A 24038-nucleotide genomic window follows, 5' to 3' on the forward strand; every position below is an offset into this window, starting at 1 on the left:
ATTCAAGAAAGTTTGACCACTCAAGCACATAGAAGACAATTGGGTCAAAACCTACTGACTTTTAAAGATCTTGTTTGACCAACTGCTTGATTTTAGCCCGATTGACTTGACCCTAATACTCCTTGCCAGCATATTCGCCCTTCTCACACCCACAATCATGTTGCCAACATCTTCTTAATAATGACTTCTGATCCAAGCCCGATTGACTTGATCCTTATATTTCTTGTCAACATATCAGCCCTTCTCACGCCCACAATTGTCATGTTGCCAACATCTCCTTAACAACGACTTTAACGATTGATTTAAATAACTAATTTATCAACTAATATTTTCATCCGATCTAACGAGCTAACAACAGCTAACAGCTACTCCCTCTGTTCCTTAAAGAAGTTTCCATTTACTATTGTTTGGTGTCCATTTGTTGTTCTCATAAATAATCTTTCTATTTATATCATCAATTTCAGACAAAAATAACCTTGTTTATCCTCATTTTACTATTTAATAATAAATGGTTATGGTCTCCACATATCTTTGTTTAACTTCATTTTAATATTTTTATACTTCATTTGGATTTTTTTAGTTGCTACAGGCAACTACTGTCCATCAACTGATTTTATTTGGTATATATTTTTCCATGTATAATGTCAAACATAGTCAAGTGGAATCTTGTTTGATTCGTCTTAATATGTATTTTTATAATAATAACTTTTTTCATATGAAATTAGAGATATTAAAAATTAAAATCGTGCATTGGAAAGTGTGAAAAACAGAAGTATAGCAACTATTAAAACCAGATGAAGTATTTCTTATGGTCATCACATGTTTCCAACTAACTTTATAAAAATATTTTTTTAGTAGTTGTGGTTCCTATATTTTTTCCACTAGATTTCTTTTAGTATTTTTTAATGTCTATAATCCTTATTTTAGAATTTTATTAAGAAACCAAAGAAATTTTTGAAAAAAAAATATCTAGGGACTAGTCTTAAGTAACTTGGTGGAGTATGATCTTCCCGTATGTATGTGGGTGCATGACCCATTTTGTCAAACCACAACTACCCCCCATAAACCAAGTCAAACTCTTCTTAAAATCTTCCTTCCATTTCTCCTCCTACGTTCGTTCACCTTTTCTCTCCTATCTCTCTCCTCTTTTCCCTCTCCAATCATTATCTTTCAATGGAGGATTTTAACTTTAATGTCGAGCACACCGATGCTTCTTCAATGGCCGTCAACAGTAACAACCATGGTTGGCAGAAGGTCACCTACACGAAACGCCGTAAGAATCAACAGCAAAACAAACAGAAGCCTGTCACCGCCATAGCTTCTTCTACCTCCGATAAAGACAATAATGTTTTCCGTGATCTTGATCAGCAGAAGGAGGATCGCCATCGTCGCTTCGTTGAGGAACAGAAGAACAAACCTGCTACTTACTTTGATGATGATGATGTTCCTAAGTCTAGATCGAAGAGTCGCGATGATTCCGATGATAGTGATTCCGAAAAGGAGAAAGTAAATGTCAATCTCAATGTAAAAGATGAAAATAAAGAGAAGAAAAAGAAGAAGAAAGTCGACAAAAAGCCTAAAGTGTCTGTTTCTGAGGCTGCTGCTAAGATGGATGCCTCTGATTTGGCTGCATTTCTTTTAGATTTATCGGTTTGTGCTTATCTATATATTCAATTTTGAACTTTTGAGTCATTGGATATTTGGATTCAATTGAATTGCATGTCCAGTTTGATCTACTAAAATATAGTGATCTTTTGTGAATTAGGGTTCTTATGAAGATCAGGAGGATATCCAATTGATGCGATTTGCGGATTATTTTGCCCGTGCTTTTTCTGGAGTGTCTTCTGCCCAATTTCCTTGGGTCAAGATCTTCCGGGAATCTCCAGTAGCCAAACTTTCTGAGGTCCGTTTCTCTTGTATAATTTGCTGGTAGATACATAGACTTCGTTGCTACTCTTTACTAGATCTTTTTCTCGGTATTAGAATTTGTCAATGTGAAGACTTTGTAGTAATTCAGTACATTATGTGCTCTTTTGGACCATTAATTGCGAGGTGCATACATTCAATACACCAAGGAGATACTATCAAAAACCATAGGACAATGGGAGCAAGGGCTCCAATGACATATGCAGGATAAATGGAATAAAATAATAATGCGGAAAAAATAGTGTTTGTCCAGTGAATACCGATTTAGTATTAATTGTTATGAAACACCTAGTCTCCTATTTATACAAGAACTATGAACTATTTTAGGAAACAAACTAACAAGGGAATAATTTACATAATCAATTATAATCAAAATATTATACTTTCCTACACTCCCCTCAAGTTAGGTCTTAGGGTCACCAATACCTAACTTGCACAATGTTTGTTCAAAAGCTTCTGATGTCACTGCCTTTGTAAGAATATCAGCTAGTTGATCCTTTGATTTCACAAAAGGAAGGCTAATAATCTTCTTCTCCAGTTTCTCTTTTATGAAGTGTCAATCAATTTCCACATATTTGGTGCGATCATGTTGAACTGGGTTCTCAGAAATACTGATTGTGCTTTATTATTACAACAATTTGTAAGCCTTCTTTTGCGGGAAGTGTAGTTCACTTAGGAGCTTCTTTAGCCATATGACTACAGTTATCCCTTTCACAATACCTCGAAATTCTGCTTCTGCACTTGACAAGGCAACAATCTTTTATTTCTTACTTCTCCATGTGACAAGATATCCCCCAACCAAAGTAAAGTACCCATAAGTAGATCTCTTATCATCTTGATCACCTGCTCAGTCTGCTTCAGTATAGGCCAGAAGGTCTAAGTGACCATTTTTCCTAAATAGAATACCTCTGCCACATGTACCCTTCAGGTACCTTAGGCTCCTTCATTTGATGTATCTGTGGTTGATGCATAAATCTGCTCACTACTCCAACTGCATATGCAATGCCTGGCTGTGTAAAAGATAGATGAGTTTCCCTACCATTCTCTGATACTGCCCTTTGTCTGCCAATTTCTCTCCTTTAATCATCTGAAGGCCATGGTTGGCTATAATTGGTGTCTCTTCAGGTTTACAATCAAGCATACCCGTTTCGGCTAGCAGGTCAAGAATATACTTTCGTTGACTCATAAAGATACCTCCTCTTGATCTCAATTCTTCAATCCCAAGAAAGTACTTTGTTGCTCCAAGTCTTTCATCTCAATTTCTCTAGATAGTTGCTCCTTGAGGGCACAAATTTCGTCTTTATCATCCCCAGTAATAATCATGTCATCCACATAGATTATTAGGCACGCGATATGGTTATATTGCCTCTTAAGAATTAGAGTATGGTCAGAGTTGCTTTGTTTATAACCAAACTTTATCATAGCTGCAGTGAATCTCCCAAACCATGCCCTTGGAGATTGTTTTAGACCATATAAAGCTTTGTTCAATTTGCACTCTTCTCCTGGATTAAAGCCACTAGAAAAACCTGGGGGCTTTCATATACACCTCTTCCTCTATCTTCCCATGGAGAAAAGCATTCTTCACATCAAACTGCTCAGGATGCTTAATAGGCAGGACTGGAGTGACAGGCTGAAGAGGAGATATTATGACTTCAGAACCAACATCGGTAGTCTCGCCTACCTGCTCTTTCGGGTCCGGATAAATTACAACTGGGTATATTAGCCAGCTCAGGTCATCACTTAATGTCTCCTCCTGAAGACCATACTGGGTGTAGTAGTAGGATTCTTCAAAGAAGTCACATTCGGTTTTGTAGAGGGTCAAAGCACCGATATCCCTTTTGATTTACCCCTTAGCCAAGAAAAACACACTTAATTGCCCGAGGTTTAAGTTTGGTTCTTGTTTGTTTGGGAAGATGAACTTAAACAACACACCCAAAGATACGAGGTGGTAAGGAATGAGAAGAAGGAAGAGAGAAAAGAGCCTAAGGTTTCAAGGGGAGTTTTGTATTGTTAAGGTTTGGAAGGAAGACAATTGGTGAGATAAGTAGCTGTAGCAATTGCTTCAGGCCAAAAAGAAGCTGGAGTATGAGACTCTCAAAATAGCTCGGGTAATTTCAAGTAAGGTGCGGTTTTTGCGTTTAGCAATCCCATTTTGTTTTGGTGTGTCAGAGCAAGAGGTTTGGTGGAGCATCCCATGGTCCGAAAGAAATTGTTTTATGGCTGAGTTAATGTATTCACCCCCATTATTAGAATGTAGTATTTGTGTTTTAGCATGAAACTGAGTGTGAAGCATATTATAAAAGGTGACAATCTAAAAAGACTTCAGATTTGTGTTTTAAAAAATACACCCAACTCATACGAGTACATTCATCCACAAATAACACATAATAAGAGAAATTATGATTAGCAGAAATAGGAGCAGGTCCCCACACATCAGAATGTATCAAAGAAAACGGACTAGTGGAACGAGAAAAACTAAGCGAATATGAGTGTTTATGGCTTTTCGCCTAGACACAAGATTCACAATCTTGAGACATAATAGTGTTTTCAAGGGAAGAAAAGAGATGTTTTAAGTAAGGTAGAAAAGGATGACCCAAATGACGATGCCAAGTCCAGAGTTGATAAGCAGGAGACCCACGAGTGAGCATAGCTCGACTTTGTTGAGTCGTCTCATCCTTATAGTACAAACCTCCTTGCTCAATACTATGTCCAATGATCGTCCCCGTCTGAGCATCCTGCACAATACACCCCTCAGAAGTCATGAGAATAGTACAGTTAAGTTCCTTGGTAAGTTGGCTAACAGACAATAATTTATGAGTAAGCTAGAAATGAGAAGACAATTTTTCAAATGAAGGGACAGAGAAATAGTAGTGGATCCAGCTTTATCAACTCGAACGCATTCCCCATTAGCAGTTTGGATATGTGTACGGTTGTGGGTATGTCGGTCAAAAGATCCGAAGGATCAAACGTCATTATATCGGTGGCCCCACAATCAAATATCCAAGCAGAAAGAGTGGGTTGACATAAAGCCCAAACCAGTCTTGGGTGACGCTGGTTTAGCACGGGTCGGATCCGGTTTGCTGGGTCGATGCCTAGTTAGGTTTAAAAGAGGGATTGTGAGGTAGCCTCCATATAAAAGCATTTCTTAAGAAAAAATGCTCCATTTCCCCTTTTTCCCTTACCTTCCTTCGTTTCTCTCTCTTCACCTTTTTTGTTACTTTTTTTGGTTCATTTAAGTACTGTACTGCATGCTTCTTGCCATGGTTGTCAATTGTATCATAGGGTTTCATCACATTGGTACAGCAAACCTTGTTGCCGATTCGAAATTCTGGTTCTCCGGTGGTGGTCTGCTCGTGGTGTGGATTATGGCTTCGCCGGAGTTGGAAAAAATTGTATCGTAGCGGGAAAAAAACAGGATATGTGGTTCTTGCTTGGTATGATTTCGAGATCTGGGTTTGATTTTTGAGAATCGATTCGTTGGGATTTGAAATCCGATGGTGGAGACTACTTTGTTGGTGTTTAACCTTTTAGTTTGCAACTAAGAAGTCAGTGACGATAAACGGATTTCGATCTCCATTTTTTTTTTTTGATGACCACCAATCTGGTAGACCGGTTATAGGTCGCCGGAAAACACCATCGACTCTGATACCATGAATAAAATAATAATGTAGAAAAAATAGTGTTTGACCAGTGAATACCGATTTTGTATTAATTGTTATGAAACACCTAATCTCCTATTTATACAATAACTATGAACCATTTTAGGAAACAAAACAATAAGGGAATAATTTACATAATCAATTATAATCAAAATATTATACTTTCCTACATAAATCATCCCGAACACGGAACACCCCTCACATGTGAATCCTCGTCAAGTTTGCACTTGAGAGTTGAAAGTAATCAATTATGGTAGGAATGTATCCATTCAGATTAAAAGTCAAACCTTCGACTCTGATGCCATGTTAAATGGAGTTAGACTTACCATTTAAAAATACGAGACGCACACACTTCATAAGTTAAGGAGACACCATTCCTAAACCGTATTGCAATGGGATAAAAGACTCTAATGACATATAAAGTTTGCACACCATCTTTAGTTTATCGATGTACATGACAAGTATCGATGGAATTCAAATATTTATTACTTCTGTTTTTTTAAATAGCACTGAATGATCAATGTTCGATCGAAAAAGAATTTGAATTTCTGAATCATGCTCCCTTTTTTTGAAGTATTTGTCGAGTGTGCAACCTTGCCCTACTCTCATTTTCCTCTTTTAAAAAAATGGAATTTAAGTGTATGTTTAGAATATTGAACTGATTTTCACTATTCCAATACTATACTGAAAAGTTGATGCTAGTCAGAAAGATATTCCTAAGTACTATGTTCTTGACTAAACCCAGTTTATTTTAAATTTCTTGAAATTCTTTTCTTTTTAATGTATCGTTTGATTTTGTTTTCGACCTAGGCTTCAGGTTATGCATATGTTATCTACACGCGTATGATTTTGTTGTTTTTTTTCCTGTATCTTCTCTCTGTACACCCAAGAAAGGAAAGAGAGTTGCATTAAGTAATTAAGTTTGAGAATTTTTGTTTATCTTTTGACACCGTAAATGATTGATGATATGTAGTGTTAGCTTGCGGGTCTTGATGTATGCATTTGAATTCTCATTTACATGGTTGATGTTGCATGATAGTTTAACGACTTTTTCCTTTAACTTGTGTATCTTGCATCTATTCTGTTACAAGTCATTTTTACATATCTGTGAGCAAATTAGGATAGAGAGATATAGAATTTACGGCTTTGTTTTAGCCAAGCGGGGTTTTTTAATTTGAGACCTTGGCATAAAAATGAGGTCGTTTGTGGCTACTTTATGATGAATCTTGAGCTTATCATTCCGTAAAACCCGTTGCGTAACCCATGACTTAAAAGAAGGGAGTAACAACCATTTAAGCTCTTATTCCAACATATTAGTCATTATAATTTTCTGTTTTAATATGTATTAGGTATCAAAAAGGTCTATTAAAAATTTAATTACTATGATAAAATGAATATTTTCTAGCTATAAATTCACATTGCGATGTTTGGGAAAGAGTCATAACATCGCCAGCTGCTGTGTTCGCGACATCGCAATCTATACTGCGATCACGACGACATCTATGATTTTTTTTCCATGTTTGAGAGGTGCACTTTTGTATTTTACTTGCAGCAGAATATACTTTTTTTCTTTGATTTATCCCTGGGATTTTACTGTAGACAATAAAAAAAACAGGTTTTAGTATCTTTAGGGTGGAAGATTGCTGGTGTTGGAGATGTTTTAACCGGGGGCATATGAACTTAATTCGTGGATTCATAAATAAAATAGAAAAGCATGACTTTTCTTCCAATGCTTGTTTTCTTTTTCTTTGTTAGTTATTGTTTTGATGAGTTCAACTTTGGTCTAATGTATTAATGATTTCATCACAACTTGATTACAGCGTGCGTGTTTGAGCCTGTTTGACTACAGTTCTATTTCATTTTAATTTGGATATTCAAACTCGAGTTTCTAAAGCTACTTGTGTTCTTCAGCTTAGTCATTCTAGTCTTGTTTGCCAGGCTTCTTTTCTTTTTTGCCTTTTATTGTCAGCCTTAATGAAATTGTTTCGTTTTGATTTCTTTTTGTCTTTGTTACTTAACTTATATTTCTCATTAAAGTGCTGAACATGTCTGCTCATCAAGTCTTGTTTGTTTGAACAGAGCCCTGTTTCCCATATCCCTGATGCTGTTTATAGGACATCAGTTGACTGGATCAACCAACGTTCAGGGACAGCTCTTAGTTCCTTTGTTATATTGCTTCTGGATACTATACTTACAGATTTGAATAATCAACTTCCTAGCATCAAAAATGCTAAGAAGGCAAGTCTGCAGCCATCTTCCAAATCTCAGGTGATCACTGTCGCACTATTTTAAAATCTGAACAGCATGCTTGTCATATAATGTTTCGATTTGTGGATGCCTTTACATTTCCCATTTAGTGATCTGTGTACCGTGTACTATGGCCTATGGGTGTAAGGTATTGTCAAATGAAACATGGCAGCATTTTTACTGCAGTCTTTATAGAGATGGTATGGTTACCATTCCATGTTATGCTTTTTGTTTTGTACTTGAAATGTAAATGAGTTACAAAGGATTACCGATTACCTGATGCTTAGTGTTATTCTTACTTAATTCACTATTTATTTGCTTTTTTAATTTACAATTACCCAAAATGGGCTAAAAATAAACCAAAACCAGCCATAATGCCCCGGAGATAAGTAAATTAGGTAACAATGTTTAGTGCATTGCTGTTCTGTGTGGAAATTTGAGACAAGCTGGATATAAGTTCAGGCTATCCTATTTTAGTCTGCTTCTAAGATGTACAAATCTAACTGCCTTTTGCCTTATCACTTACTGGGTGTATCTTATACCAACATTATCCTTTTGAAAGAGAAATAAAATTTCTGCTTGGGTCTTCTTTTGTTTGATGTATCATATCTCTAGTGCATGAAAACTGAGTGATGATCTTCTGATGGGCACTCCTACCCTTGTTCTCAACATTAAAGAAGAAAATATTCTTTAAGAAGATAGATGTCAAAGTTGAGTAGAAGTGGCACAAGTTCCTATTTTCTCGGTGGAATAAACATGAATCTAGGGAGGGTGTCAGGTGGGCTGCCTTCATCACAGGAAACACCCTTAGGATGTGTTGGAGAAGTATCTATGCTATTATGTTACCCACAGGTCTATTACTTGGTAAATAATGTGTCATATTACTCTTTTCTTTCAATATAATATTACAATTTCCCCATCACTTTTAGATGTAAATTTACTGTCCCTATTTCTGAAGGATGCTGTGATCTCTCCTAGGTTGCCGTGTTTGTGGTTTTGGCTTTGGTTTTAAGGCGTAAACCCGATGTACTTGTGAGTTTGTTGCCCATGTTGAGGGAGAACTCCAAGTATCAAGGACAGGAGAAGCTTTCAATCATCATATGGATGATCTCACAGGTTGTCTTTCGTGTTAGTCGCAATTTATATGAATGATATTGAGTTTAATCATTTGTCTCCTTTGACTGCCTTTCTTGTTCTCTGACCAAATAAACTATATATAGGCCTGTCAAGGTGATCTGGCTGTTGGCTTATTTGCTTGGGCCCATAACCTCTTGCCATTGCTTAGCAGCAAATCCACCAACAATCCACTTTGTAGGGACCTAATCCTACAGTTAGTTGAGAGGTTTGGAAAATTTCTCATTCTTTTGCACATCACATTTTTATTTTTTATAATTTAGTTAAAAAGTTTTAATTGCAGAATACTGGAAGCACCAAAGGCTCGCACTATATTGGTCAATGGAGCTGTTAGGAAAGGAGAACGTCTGATTCCTCCAGCTGAATTTGAGATCTTGATGCGGGTGACCTTTCCTGTAGCATCTGCCAGAGTAAAGGTGTGTAATCTATCCATGGGCATTCCTGTACCTATGTTCATTTTGAATGTACATCTAATACCTGTGCATGTGTTCTTTGCAGGCAACTGAGAGGTTTGAGGCTGTATATCCGATCCTGAAAGAAGTTGCTCTTGCTGGCGCAGCTGGAAGTAAAGCGATGAAACAAGTGTCACAGCATATGTTTGGATTTGCTATATTAGCAGCTGGAGAAGGTAATTGCTACCATTCAACATTGCATTATTCTCTTATATGTCTATGCAGTATAGCATAATTCATGAAATCGCGATTTTCTCAATATTGTGAAAAAATACCCCAAAATCGACCATAATTTGCTTCTTTTGATTCAGGATTCGTGAAGAGATTAGTCTATCATGTGATACTGTGTCTGTATTTGAAAGTCTTAGAAAAAATATTTTAAGTGTCTTCCGTCTCCTGATCTTACAGGTAAGCCTGAGCTCGCTAAAGAAGTGACTGATCTCATAAGTTGGTGCTTGACTCAAAACAGTGACATCTTTAAGCAATGGGTAATTTGATGCTGCTGCCATTATTATTGAGCATTCAGCTTTTTTAACACATTTACTTGGGTATTATTGTCTTCTGCTGTGTACATTATGCAATATCTTGCTCATTTTGCAGGACAAGGTATACCTGGATAATCTGGAGGCAAGTGTTGCTGTTCTGAAAAAGCTTTCAGAGGAGAGGATTGAACAGCAGCTCAATCCGTCATCCCTTGATGTTGTCAAGCAAACTCTGAAAAGTTTCCAACAACAGGTAGATTTCCTTGTTTTCACCCCACCCTTTTAATTTATGCATCTACATTTGAGCTGTGTATTGGCAGAAATAGGCGAAAAGGTTATAAAATTAACTTGATGTATATTGGTATGGATCAGTTGTGATATTGTGTACTTGTTTATTAATTTTCGGTTCTGCTATTCTCAGAATGAGAAGGCATTGTCTGGAAAGAGTTCTGGACAAGCATCTCTTGTCAAGGATGCTGACAAGTACTGTAAAGTCATATTGCGAAGATTGTCACGAGGTCATGGCTGTGTGAAAGCCGTGGTTTTTGTTGCTGTTGCAACGGCGGTGAGTGCTGCCGTTCTGTCTTCTAACGTAGAGTCGTTTGATTGGAAGAGGGTTTCCGTCATGCTAAGCTCTTTTCAATCTTTCTAAATTCTAAGGAAAGCTTAGGGGCTGCACATTGTCCTTTCCGTTGTTAGTACAAGTATTTCTCGAGAGGAAGCAACATCAAACAAGTTCACCTCTCATAATAACCGTCAAATAGAGCATGGTGTACGAGGAGTTAGGATGGAAAGGATGCCACAAACCAATTGGCTACATGATAGTTTCAAGTCGGTCCATGACCTTTTTCGACCGATTTGATTGTTTGTTTATTTTACCTGAGTTTTCTTTGAGGCTTCCTTTTTACTGCTATAGTTCTTTTAAATGACAACAAATGCCTGTATTTATGTATTTGCTTGTTTTTTAATGGCCATATTTTATTGTATCTTTCCTTTGATGGTATATCATCTTATACACCCCATTTCAAGAATAATTATTCATTTAGATCTCAGAAATTGAAAGTTAAAAACCGGATTAATATTTTCATTCTTTTTTTTCAATGCTCAAGTGTCTCTCAAGTTCCACCTAGGTGGAATTTGGGAGGTGATATACACACTCTTTCGGCTTGTTTTAGAAATGTGGAATTTTTTATTTTTAATTTATAATAATTTTTTAAATTAGGCTGGCCAAATTTGATAGTCTCTTTGAGAGGCAGTTTTCAGTAACAATAATCCGTTATTGTAATGACATTAACGCATTTGGCTGCATTTGTGTCTGTTTTTTTTTTAAAAAAATTTTTTTTACAAAATTATAGCTCGAATAGTTTAACTTACAATTGTCTGTAGCTAAATGCTTTTTTAGGCGCTTGATAAAAACGATAATAATTAATTGTAAAATAGGAAACAAAATAAGAAAAAATGATATTTATATTTGTAACAATGAAAGTACAAAAATGGTAGTCATAAATTCTAAATTTAATGCAATACTTATATAATTTTAACATTCGTTAGCATAAATTTATAAAATAATGAGTGAGATGTTAACAATAAATGATAGTTTTTGGAAAAATTACCTAATAAATCTAATATTTTCATGATTTTCCTATAATAATCCCACCTTTTGATTAACCATGAATAATTTCAACTTTTGAGATATTTTCTTAGGGTAAACCCAGTAATCGGATGACTTGTTATAGCAAGTTTTATTTTTTAAAAAAAATAAATTAAAATAAAATATCAAAAAAAAGATAAAAAAGTTGTTAAAAAAATTCTGATTTTTTTAATATTCAAAATTTTTTATATAAATTTTCAAAATTTTTCTCAAATTTTACATTAAGTTTAGTTTACTTTTTTTTGGTAAATTACTCACTATAGTAGGTCATCGTGTTACTCGAGTTTCCTCTAAGGAAATACCCCTAAAATTGAGATTATTCATGGTTAATTAATAGGTGAAATTATTGTAGGAAAATTGTGAAAATGTTGGATTATTCTAGGTAATTTTTCCTAGTTTTTTCGGATCTCAAGACATTGTTTAAAGTGGAAATCGACCTTAATAAGCCAACTTATTATCTATCTGCTGCAAAAAATTCACCTTAAATTATTTTTGAATAATTTAATCTGTTGCATGTCTTTGATGAAAAATGTACCAATCTAAACGAAAACCCATGTTTTTAAACATTATTTGGTTAAGTTATAATAAAACATATAAGGTTTTCCATTGATTAAAATATGGTTTTTTTTTAATAATAACTGATTCATTAATAAAGATTCATATGACATCTATATGAAAGATAAAAATGAGCAAATACTTAACAACTTTAACAAAAAATAATTTAAAATTAACAAAACTACGATCGTTGTGTATGAGATCTGATAATTCTGAATATCCTCTTCTACATCGCTGTTTGATACAGCCTTCTACGAGGGGGTTTTTCGATCTGTTGTAGTTTTGAGATAGAATCGAATTTGATGTGGTTGATGGTAATTGGAATTTTAGTGTTGTTGTATTATCGCATTAATCTCTACCAACAAATCAACTAGACACCAAAATTCATAACCCTAAATTCTCACGAGGAGAGAGATTAAAACCCAATATATGGGTAGAATCAACCCAATGAATGGGTAGAACAATTCTTCTGTACGGAGATGACAAAAATTTATTCTAATCATATTAAAAAGCTTAAAACAGAGAAATTAGAGGCTTACCATCAACCAAAAAGTTGATGATAGCCCCAAATCAACTATGAAGATTAGAGTTTTTTTAGAGAGAGAAGAGAGAAATAAAAGAGGCGGCTGGGGTTCTGATTAAAATAAGGTTACTCCTAAAGTATATGATGAATTATTTTGATAAGTACATTTTCAACTATTGAGTTTATCATGAATTATTTTGATAAGTACATTTTCAACTATTGAGTTTATCTTTAACGAATGATAATAAATTTGATTATTAATATTTATTTTTTCTTTAATAATTGAAGAAAATTATGCCAATCTCTTTCTGAGTAATTCTAGCTTCCTCATGATTTCGTGGCGTGATGAACAATTGAATATATCAATAAATAAAGAATTTAAAAATGTTAAGTTGTTGATAGTTGAAAAAAAAGGAGTAAGAATTAAGAAGAATGAAGGCATAAGAGTTGGCAATAAAGCCAACAAAGTGACTATATGTGAATTAAAATTTTTCATTTAAATTGACAATTTTTATTATCATAATGTGTCATTTTCAATAAGAGTATGTTAGTCTTTTAACACAAAAGCTTATAAAGAGATTATTTTTATTAAGTTGATTTAATGTATGCTTATTTTTATAAAATAATTATTTAAAATTTTAAATTAATCACTTATAATATTAAAAATATTTTTTATAATCTTTAATTAATTACTTATAATTTTAAAGTGATCGTTGGAAATGTCTTGAAGATTTGTTGTAACAAAATACACGTAAACTCAACTGTTCCAATTCCAAATTCCCACCGTCTTTCGCCCACCCACAAGATTTTTTCCTTTTTTCTCTCCTTACGTTCGTCATAGAACTATAGAAGTATTTATCATCTCGCCCCTTTTTGCGGTAATTCACAGACAGAAATTTGTTTGATTCCAACGGAAATCCAGTATAGATACTGATAAGGTTGCCAAAATGGCTACTGTAACATGGAGGAGAGCTTAGGCGCCATTAAAGACCATACCAAAGTCGGTCTTGCTCAAATCAACAGTGATTACAAAGTCTTTTTCATTCCCTTTTCCCCCTCTTATTGACTAGTAATTACCCTTTTTTTCGATTTTTATACGCTTAATTGCTACTATAGGATTTGGATGTGGCGATTGTTAAGGCCACGAATCACGTTGAATGTCCTCCCAAAGAACGGCATCTTAGAAGTGAGTTTCTGGGTTTTTACTTCATTTTGTGTCGATCGATCGTTAATTTTTATTTGTAATTAATGATTTTCATTTTTGTTTCAGAGATTTTGATTGCTACATCTGCTATCAGACCTCGGGTTGATGTTGTTTATTGTCTTAATGCTCTTGCTCGCCGATTAGCCAAGACCCGCAATTGGACGGTACTGATTCTTTTATTTTACAAAATTATGTTGTTTTTCCGTTTTTCTTTTTCTTGGGACATTTCTCTTTCTCACCTCTGTTTGCATATGGATATGATCATACATTATGGAATTTGGACTATTATATAAGATTTTATTCCATTCTTGCCTTGGGACAAGTTTGGTGTTTCTTTGAAAATGAGAAAAAGGTGTATTGGTAGTGCAAAAAATGCGTGGACAACATGTAATTAAATTTGGATGTGTGGATGAGAATTATAGAATGACTAGGGTCAATTTCGATCAGGACAAATTTAAAAAGAAATTGTAGTTTGGTTTGGTTTTGGAGAAATCAAGACAAAAATATGAAAATTTGATTGTGTGAAGAGAGATTAGATGTGCGGAATAGAATTTCGAAGAAAGTGTTGGCTCATTTTGAGCAAGTTATATAGGCAAATTCAGTAGGATAAAGTGATAAGAAAATGTAGCTAGTTTAAGGGGACGTAGGGAGTAATAGTTTTGGACTATTAGTTAGTGCTATGACTGTTCAATGTATTATGCATTCGGTGTTCAATCTGTAATCTGCAGTTTATCATGAAAATGTTATTTTGCTGATTTATTGTATTGTCCTTCAATATAGATTCCCTTGGTGGGCTTGATAGGATTCTTATGCTGTTTTTTACACCTTGTTGAACAGGTAGCACTTAAAACATTGATAGTTGTGCATAGGTTATTGAGGGAAGGTGATCCAACTTTCAGGGAAGAACTTCTAGCTTTCTCACAGCATGGACGTATACTGCGGCTCTCCAATTTCAAGGATGATTCAAGCCCAATTGGTTGTTCTTTACTCTAGTGTATTCTTGTATCTTGCTCTCTTGTTTCGTTCTTTGTTCCCCTTATGCGACTTTCTTATAATTTTGTGTGTAAGCATGCGACATCTCAATTATGATTTAATAATTGTTGCAGCTTCGGACAGTTCTGCCTGGGTTCGTACTTATGCACTATTCTTGGAAGAACGGCTTGAGTGTTTTAGAGTTTTGAAGTATGTCATTGAAGTTGAGCGTTTGTTAAAACCTGCCGAGGGGCAGGAGAAGGTATGGATTCAATCTTTCATGTTGCAATTGTGGCCTATTTCTTTTGTTAGATGTACTGAGCTTATGGATGCAATATAACAATGAGTCTGAATGGTTGTGTGTACGTTGTACCATATTTTGGCTGAATTGAATAGTAGGTCGATACAAAATGTGGCCTTCTGAAAAAATCTCGAGTACCTCTATGACATTGAGAAACACTAATGGTTACCTCACTTCCACAATCCTAGAATACGAAATTTAAAAATGTGGATGAGGCTCGTCCTTCTGGTACTGAAGTTTGTATCAGATTGGTTCTCTGGTGTTGTTTTCAGTATTGGTTTCAAACGTTGCAATATAGTGAGTTTTCTGTTTGGAGATGGTCATCAGTCTCACCGCTCTTTGCTTTAATTGGATTGTTTTCTGTCTTGTAATGTCTTGTAAATGTGCTGTTGAGTGCCTTTAATATTAAGTGGATATTAAATAAAAGCCTACTCGGATACATCTGTAACATCTATGACCCGTAGGGAAAGGGAAAGGGAAACAGAAAATCTATTTAAAAGTTAGGAACATCATTTCCATGTACCCAAATTGAAGTTTAAACAATAGTTGGATGTGAATAATGGTGCATTTATTTGATAAGACTCATGATTTAAAAATGTATAGCACTACAAATTGCAAGAGTTCAAAGAACAGAGCTCACTCCATACTTTTACTGGTGTAGAGAACCACCAATGTCAACAGATGATATTGGTCTTCAAAAGCGGAGGAGCTGCCTTTTTATCTTGTATTATCCTCACTAGGCTGACTGCCCTTTGTCTCTATGAGTATGATATTGTAATAATCTTTATTTATGTCTTGTGTTTTTCACCCCTTGATATCTCTGTGCTTAAAACTAAACTGCTAAGCTTGAGTTGTTTGATAGAAAGTCAAGGTTTTTAATATGATACCAAATCTTTTCTATAGTGTAGTTACATTTATTATGCAGGCGCTCTTTGAAATACAATGTTTATGTGAGAAGAGTAAACAGTAGTTCTATCTCATAATTTACTTGTGGCCTACACTTAAAACAACACTTCAAGCTATGTATTTAAATAAAAGACAATTAAAACTCATTTTTATTTTTAACATAACAAATGTGAAAACAAAAAATCAGATGACTTTAAGTTTGAAAATCTGAAAATTAAAAACAATACGCAGTAATGTAATGCTTCTTTCTTCTTAACAAATATAAACATCAACTCTCGAGTTTTGTTATAAATTCTTAGTGGGAGTTTTATTAGAAAAACTATTACTGCAGGGAAGTGGGAAGAGAGAAGAAAATGTGTGAGAGAAAGTGGGAGGATTGAAGAAAAGGTGAGAAAGTCGGTGAGGAAAGATACTTAATATATATATGGCGCTCTGCAACTAATGTGACATTTCTTAAAACGTGAAGTTCTGCAACTTATGATTTTGCTTTTTAAGTTCTTCCCCTTGTAATAACAAAGAAGTTATTCTGATTGACCGTTGTAAGTGATTTGTCTCATTTTTCTTTAAAATTCTGTTATTGTAGTTTGTACCTGTTGTTGAGTGTATTTTGTACTGGTATGAAATTTTAAAAAATGCAGCTATTCTAGAAAGAACTAAAGAAGTGTAACCTGCATTTATCTATTTGAAAATACTGCACATTCTCCTCTTCATATGAAATATATATTGATTAATGAGAACATACTTTTTCATACTTCAGTTTTGATCGTTGACCAGGGTTACAGTAGAACAAGGAATTTGGACTCAGATGAACTTTTGGAGCAGTTGCCGGCTTTACAACAATTGCTATATCGTCTAATTGGGTGCCGGGTACGTGGTTTCTCTTTTAGATCTCTCATTTAGTTCGGAATTTGTTTTCTCGAATTTATTTTTCTCTGTTGGCAACCAGAAGGAGCAGCTCTTGGAAATTATGTTATACAGTATGCGCTTGCTTTGGTATGTAGATCTTTTGACTCGTCAACTTTCTTCTCCAGTTTGTCAGTGCTTTTCTAAGCTTTTTCTGCAAGCGTGTGTTTGGAACACACATCCACATACATGATACATCAGTCCAATTGTTATTAATAGTGTTTATGATCAGAAAAAGTTGACTCTTTTGATGTTTTACGGTACTCCACCTTTTAATCTCAGGGTCACAGCTTTTGCAACTGTCATCTACAGGTCCTTTGAATGTGGTTTGGCATTATTCCCCTTAATGCCATGCCCAATAGCTTAGCCTGGAAAGATTGTTTACACATGAGTTCATGAGGAGTTTGTCTAGTAGGGTCATTTATTTTGTGTACCCCAATAAAAAGCTTAAATTTAAGATTTTTGAACAAATTAAAACATCAGGGTTTGATCTACATCCTTGAGCTGTTCTGTTGGTAAATCTATACTTATGTTTGAAATTTTTACTAAAGATGATTCTTGTTAGATCCTGAATTTCAAAGTTCATGCAAGCATTGCTTAGAAGCATTTTCCTGGAGAATATACAAGCTATTCTTGGCCTTTGTTGACTCAGAAGATGAGTCCGAGTATACCAGGTCTTGATGTTATGCATAGAGTTGAAACCCTTTTGAACCCATATTTTTGTTGAGGTGTATATTGTGAAACTGTCATCTAAGCTGGTTAATAGAGGAACTGCCATTAATCAGAAGGCAACATGTTCATTAGTTTGCTTTGATCACTTTCAAGTATGAGAAGGCGACTTCTTGTATTGCAATTGTGGTAGAAAATAAAGTTTGACGAGTAGCTTTTTCACATGATTGCTATTTATGATAAAGAAAAAGTTTTATTAATGACTATAAGCAGAGGTTACTAGAACACTGATGACGCATTCCTAAAGCTCGGAAAAAGTACTATAAGAAACTCCAATCACTCCTACGAAGATTTACAAAGATTTCCTAACCCATAATCCAAAAATAAATCATTAGCTTTTGACCAAATCAAGGCAAAGTACTCGACTCTCTTCTGAACTGCATCTAACCGAAGAAATCTCTCCGTAGACATTCTTCTATTTCTCTCTATCCAAATGGCCAAAGAATGACAAAGATGCAGTGTCACCAAAAATGACCAAGTTGGCTCTTAGATCCAAGACCCAAATATCTCATTTGATGGAAGGCTCCAATTGTCGAAGGTTCCATCCAAGACTCCAACGATGCTAAATAATTTGCTCCAAATATCCTTTGCAAAGTTGCGTAAGTGATCATTATCTTTCAGGTTTTTAGAACACATTATGCACCATTGTGGATTAATATAAGATTGAGGGCGCCTTTTTGAAGATTCACCAAGATGTTGAGTTTGCCCAAAGCCACGAGCCACGAGAAATCTCTAACTTCAAAGGAAATCTTAGCTCTCTAAATCACTTTGACTGAAGGAAAATGAGGTGGAATATGAGGATACAAAGATAAAATAAAACGAAAGAAGCACATGAGATTTTTTTTAAAAAAAGTCAAGATTTTAAATCCTCTTATCTGGGTTTGAGGGATGAAAGCTTTCTAGAATGGAGAAGTTCAATAACAGATTCGTAATCTCTTTCAAGAGGGTCATGTTTGGAGAAAATAGACTAATAAATGTGGCCTTTATCATATGAGACATAAAAAGAGGCAACAGCAGCATTAAGTCTCATATGCATATTAGGAAAGATGATTTGAAGAGGTTGGTCGTTGAAGAAAATTACTAATGTCACGGTATGCGACACCTAGCAGTGTTACGACTCATCTCACGGACATCACAATGTAAATTGTTCACTTGATAAAAATTTAGTTTATCGTAGTAATTCAAGTTTTCTGAAAAATATATTTTAATCAAAATTTATAATAGAACTTTTATCGTAGAGTATACTTAAGTGCTCTCAGTGTGAGGTTCTTGGGGTCTGCATGAATTGGCTCAAGACTTGCACAACATAAGCTAGATCTAGTCTAGTGTTGGTTAAGTAGTTGAGTTTGCCTACTATACTTCTATAAAGTGTTAGGATTGTCCAGTAGGGTACCTTCTTGAGCAGATAGTTTGAGATTTATAGGCAAGGGTGTTGTGTTCTCCTTTCTGTTGAATTCAACCTCATCAATAATTCCTTAGTAAACTTATTCTGTGATAGAGTGATGCCATTAGGAAAATAGTTAACCTCTATTCCTAAGAAGAAGTGCAATCTTCCTAAGTCTTTTATACTAAAGGAATTTTGTTAAAAAGCCTTAGTTTCCTCAATTTTTTGATGGTTGTTGCCAGTCAATATAATGTCATCTACATATATAGCTAAGATGGTGATGTGATGACCTTGTTTCTTGATGAAAAGGGAATAATCATTCCTTGATTGAGAATAACCTTGTAATGATAATTTTTGTGTTAATTTTGCAAACCATTGCCTAGATGCTTGCTTAAGTCCATATAAGGATTTCTTAAGCTTGCATACTTTTCCTTTTGCCTTAGCGTATCTTGGTGGAGGATCTATGTACACCTCTTCTTTAAGCTCTCCATGCAAAAAGGCATTGTTGACATCTAATTACTATAGGGTCCATTTTCTGTGGGCTGCTACTGAAATTAGGCACCTAATGGTTCTACTGGTGAAAAAGTTTCTTCATAATCTGTACCAAATTTTTGGTTGTACCCTTTTGCAACCAATCTAGCCTAGAATCTCTCAAGACTCCCATCTGATTTGTATTTCATTTTGTAGACCCATTTACAGCCTATTGCTTTCTTTTCTGTAGGCAATGTTACTAAATCCCATGTTTTATTTCGTTCTAATGCGTTGATCTCTTTGTCCATTGCTATTTGCCAAGCTGAATTCTTTATGGCTTCTTTGTAGTTTTTAGGTTCTTGATGTGTGTTATTCTATTGATTTTGTGAGTACTTACTCATTGTTTTGCTTTCTACTATGCCACACCAATGTTGGCTATTATTGTAATAGTAATCAGTGAGGTGTGCAGGAGGTCTGCATACTCTTTGTGACCTTTTGATATTATCTATATTTGGTGAATGCTCATGTTCTGTATTACACCTTTGCTCTTCTGAAGTCTCTGTTTGTTCTAACGCATTTCCTGTTTCCTCTGTATGCTCATGTGTGACAGAGGTAAGGTCTATGTCTTGGTCAGTAAGATAGGGATATATTTCCCAATCTTGACCAGGGCTATCAATATTATTAACGCATTCAATTAGATTTTCTGGGGTTAGGTTTTTGGGGTTAAACCGGGTCAAAGATGTGGGGTAGGTAAAGAAACGGGTAGTTTTAGTTGGAAATTATGTTTGAGCAATTCGGACTGTGGGCTTAAAACATGTAGTGAAACTTTTAGTTATTATGGTTAAAAATACATGCCAATAAGAGTGATTGCGACATCTTTTTTAAGGAAAAAAATTGTTGTTATGGTTAAAATATTAACTTAATATCTATCAAATAACAAATTGAAAGCATTTAAAAAAAATTGTGCCACGTAGAAAAAAAAAAAAAAAAAGAACTCAATTTTTTTTTTTAAATAAGGACAAGTACAACTGAATAACTACTTTCTATATCCTGGTCACTCTCCAAGTGCCCCCTTTGAATTGACGACCATGACAAGCTGATTTTAATTTTTTATTCTAATCTCCATGAAATATCTAGAAATATAGTTTAGTATTTCAGTTCAATATGTCCCCACAAAAGTACCTTAATAAAGTTTTATGATTTATTTATTATAATTTCACTCACTTAAAAAGTGTCACTACGTTATTAGACTTTACCCCACTTGTATTAAAACAGCTGGGACCAATTCAAACCTTTTGAAGATTGGAACCTCAGTCGAACTCCCCCTTCCATTACCATTTTCATTATCAACCTTACAACCACCAAGGCACCAGCTGTATCCTTTGTATCCTCCGTGTTTACGGTTTTCCCTTAGATTTCGACAAAAATGAAGTACACCACTTTTCTTAGTGTTCATTATATCCATAGGTATATATATCCCCTTATTTGTGTTCATATTTTATCCAACACTAAACTACTTATAACTACACAATCCAATTTACATCACATACAACAACAAATTGTCCAACACTATTACTGCTATCATACACAAAGCCAAATTTTGATTATATCTGTAAACTAATTGTCCTTCGCACACACATAGTTCAGCTACTATCATACATCACACTCATCATTTTCCAAGAAGAAATTCAACTTCGTCCACACATAACTCAACCTTATAAAGATACTTATATTTGAAGATATGGATATCTTTTATAATAACTATGGATCACCATATGAAGGTATGAGCCCCCCTTCAACAGATGAAGAGGGGCTCATGCTGGCATCAGAGAACCCGAAGAAACGAGCGGGTAGAAAAAAGTTTAAGGAGACACGACACCCAGTTTACAGAGGTATCCGTCAGAGAAACTCAGGTAAGTGGGTTTGTGAAGTCCGTGAGCCTAATAAAAAAACTCGAATATGGCTGGGGACATTTCCCAAGGCTGAGATGGCTGCACGGGCCCATGATGTGGCGGCCATGGCTCTGCGTGGCCGTAACGGCGCGTGTCTCAACTTTGCAGACTCTGCGTGGCGACTGCGTGTTCCTAGCTCTACTGATACTAAGGATATTCAGCGTGCTGCGGCTGAGGCGGCAGAGTGTTTTAGGCCTCAACCACCTGCTGTGGAGGGGGAGACGGTGGTTGGCATGGAGGCGCAACCGACCGCGAACACCAGTGGTGGTGGTGAGAATGTTTATTACATGGACGATGAGTGTGGTACACCGGGGTTTTTAGCTGATATGTATCAAGGTATGGGAATGCTACCCCCTCCAAATTTAACTGGTTGGAGCAACAGTTACGATGACGAAGATATGGGTTATGGAGGTGGTGATTTGCCATTATGGAGTTATTCTATATAATTATGAAAGTTAATTACGATTAGTGTATTGAGTTTAGGTTATTGTACTTTAATTTGTAAAAAGAAGATAATTTCTCTGTTTATAATTAATGATTAGTGTATTATTAATTAAAACAAACATATATTTGTTTGTTTTAATTAAAAACAACAGAGTATTTTATTGGGAAGTGAAGTACTCTGTTGTTAGTTGGCCTTAACCGAATTTTTGTGGGTACGGCAAGTAATCAGTTATTTAGTATACTCTGTAAAGTTAAGAAAAAAAAAAAAAAAATTCAATTTGTTCAAAGGGTAATTGGAAATTTGGAATATCCTTATGATACTGTGGAAAGTGTTTAGTCGAGTCACAGGTAAGATGTTTTAGGGCTAAATTTGGATTTTGCATATACGCAACTGATTTAATTTTTAATTTTTGCATGTTGAATTATTTTGAGTGAAATTGAGTCATATACCATTTTAATTCCCGATCCTTAAATTTCGCCACCCTTTTCATTTTATCGCCACCCCTCCAAATGAAATTACGAATTTGCCCCTGATTTTTAAAAAATTACAATTTTGCCACTCATTTTAAATTTCTTATTTATAATAATAATAATAATAATAATAATAATAATAATTATTATTATTATTATTATTATTATTATTATTATTATATCAATAACAATAATAATAATAATTAACTTTTTATATTCTTCAAAAAGAATATAAATTAATAATAATAATAATAATAATAATAATAACAATAATAAAATTAAATAATAATAATTATTGTTCAAAAAAAAAAATTGAATCGTCTAGAACCGGGCGATTGGACCCCGGTTCAGTCGCCCAGAACCGGGCGATTGGACCCCGGTTCAGTCGCCCAGAACCAGGCGACTGGACCCCGGTTCAATCGCCTAATTTTGGGCGATTCACTTTTTTTTTTCTTTTTGGAAAATTTATAATAATAATAATAATAATAATAATAATAATAATAATAATAATAATAATAATAATAATAATATTAATAACAACAATAATAATATTATTAACTTTTTTATATTCTTTTAAATAATAATAATAATAATAATAATAATAATAATAATAATAATAATAACCGTAATAATCATAATAATAATAATAATAAATATAATAATCATAATTTTAATAATAATATTAATAATAATAATCGTAATAATAATAATAATAATAATAACCGTAATAGTAATAATAATAATAATAATAATAATAATAATAATAATAATAATGATAAATAAAAAATCAATCAAAAACTTTAAAATTACCGTTTCATTCTCTTGATATTCCATTTTTCTTTTTTTTCTTTTTGCTTTGATTTTTCATCACTAATTGTTGAAGATTGGATTATGTTGATATATATAATAAGGAAAGCTTGAGTTTCATGGAGAATTCCAACAGCCCATTTATTAATTGAGCTTTTTTAAGCATTGTAAATGTAAATTAATTAATTATAATCAATTCACCATATGAGAAAACTAAAAGTCTTAATATGAATCTGCATGGATTTTTTAATCATCATTATTATTATTATTATTATTATTATTATTATTATTATTATTATTATTATTATAACTATTACGGTTATTATTATTATTATTATTATTATTATTATTATGGTTATTATTATTATTATTATTATTATTATTATTATTATTTTCCAAAAAGAAAAAAAAAAAAGTGAGTCGCCCAAAATTGGGCGATTGAACCATGGTTCAATCGCCCAATTTTGGGCGACTCACCCACGGTTCAATCGCCTAATTTTGGGCGATTCAAATTTTTTTTTTTTTGAATAATAATTATTAATTTCAATTTTATTATTGTTATTATTATTATTATTATTATTACTGTTTATTAATTTTATTTATATTTTTTTTTAAGAATATAAAAAGTTAATTATTATTATTATTATTATTATTATAAATAAGAAATTTGTAAGGAGTGGCAATTTTGTAATTTTTTAAACTTCAAGGGCAAATACATAATTTTGTGGGAGGGGTGGCGATAAATAAAAAGGGGTGGCGAAATTTAGTAACTCCATTTTAATTAATGGAAACAGGTTTGGTATGAGTCACAATCAATTTACCCATTAGCGCCGAAGTGAGAGTCAAAGTGGAGTGTATACAAGTA

At 34.0% G+C, this 24038-nt stretch overlaps 2 protein-coding genes and 1 pseudogene across 2 annotated transcripts; all 3 read left to right on the forward strand.

The window, feature by feature from the left end:
- Positions 1–1027: 1027 nt before the first annotated feature.
- Positions 1028–10934, forward strand: LOC130821112 (uncharacterized). Its single transcript, XM_057686751.1, has 10 exons — positions 1028–1650; positions 1766–1903; positions 7665–7853; positions 8811–8948; positions 9053–9174; positions 9250–9382; positions 9465–9594; positions 9827–9906; positions 10019–10153; positions 10322–10934. The coding sequence occupies exons 1-10, from the start codon at positions 1174–1176 to the stop codon at positions 10550–10552; spliced, it is 1773 nt and encodes a 590-aa protein (XP_057542734.1). The 5' UTR covers positions 1028–1173; the 3' UTR covers positions 10553–10934.
- Positions 10935–13373: 2439 nt separating this feature from the next.
- LOC130821113 (putative clathrin assembly protein At2g01600) lies at positions 13374–18463 on the forward strand (annotated as a pseudogene).
- Positions 17151–22215, forward strand: LOC130821114 (dehydration-responsive element-binding protein 1B-like). The gene has a single exon (XM_057686752.1). It carries the CDS (start codon positions 21241–21243, stop codon positions 21895–21897), a length of 657 nt encoding a protein of 218 aa, XP_057542735.1. The 5' UTR covers positions 17151–21240; the 3' UTR covers positions 21898–22215.
- Positions 22216–24038: the final 1823 nt, after the last annotated feature.

This window comes from Amaranthus tricolor, chromosome 8 (assembly GCF_026212465.1).
Source record: "Amaranthus tricolor cultivar Red isolate AtriRed21 chromosome 8, ASM2621246v1, whole genome shotgun sequence".
Taxonomy (NCBI): Eukaryota; Viridiplantae; Streptophyta; class Magnoliopsida; order Caryophyllales; family Amaranthaceae; genus Amaranthus; species Amaranthus tricolor.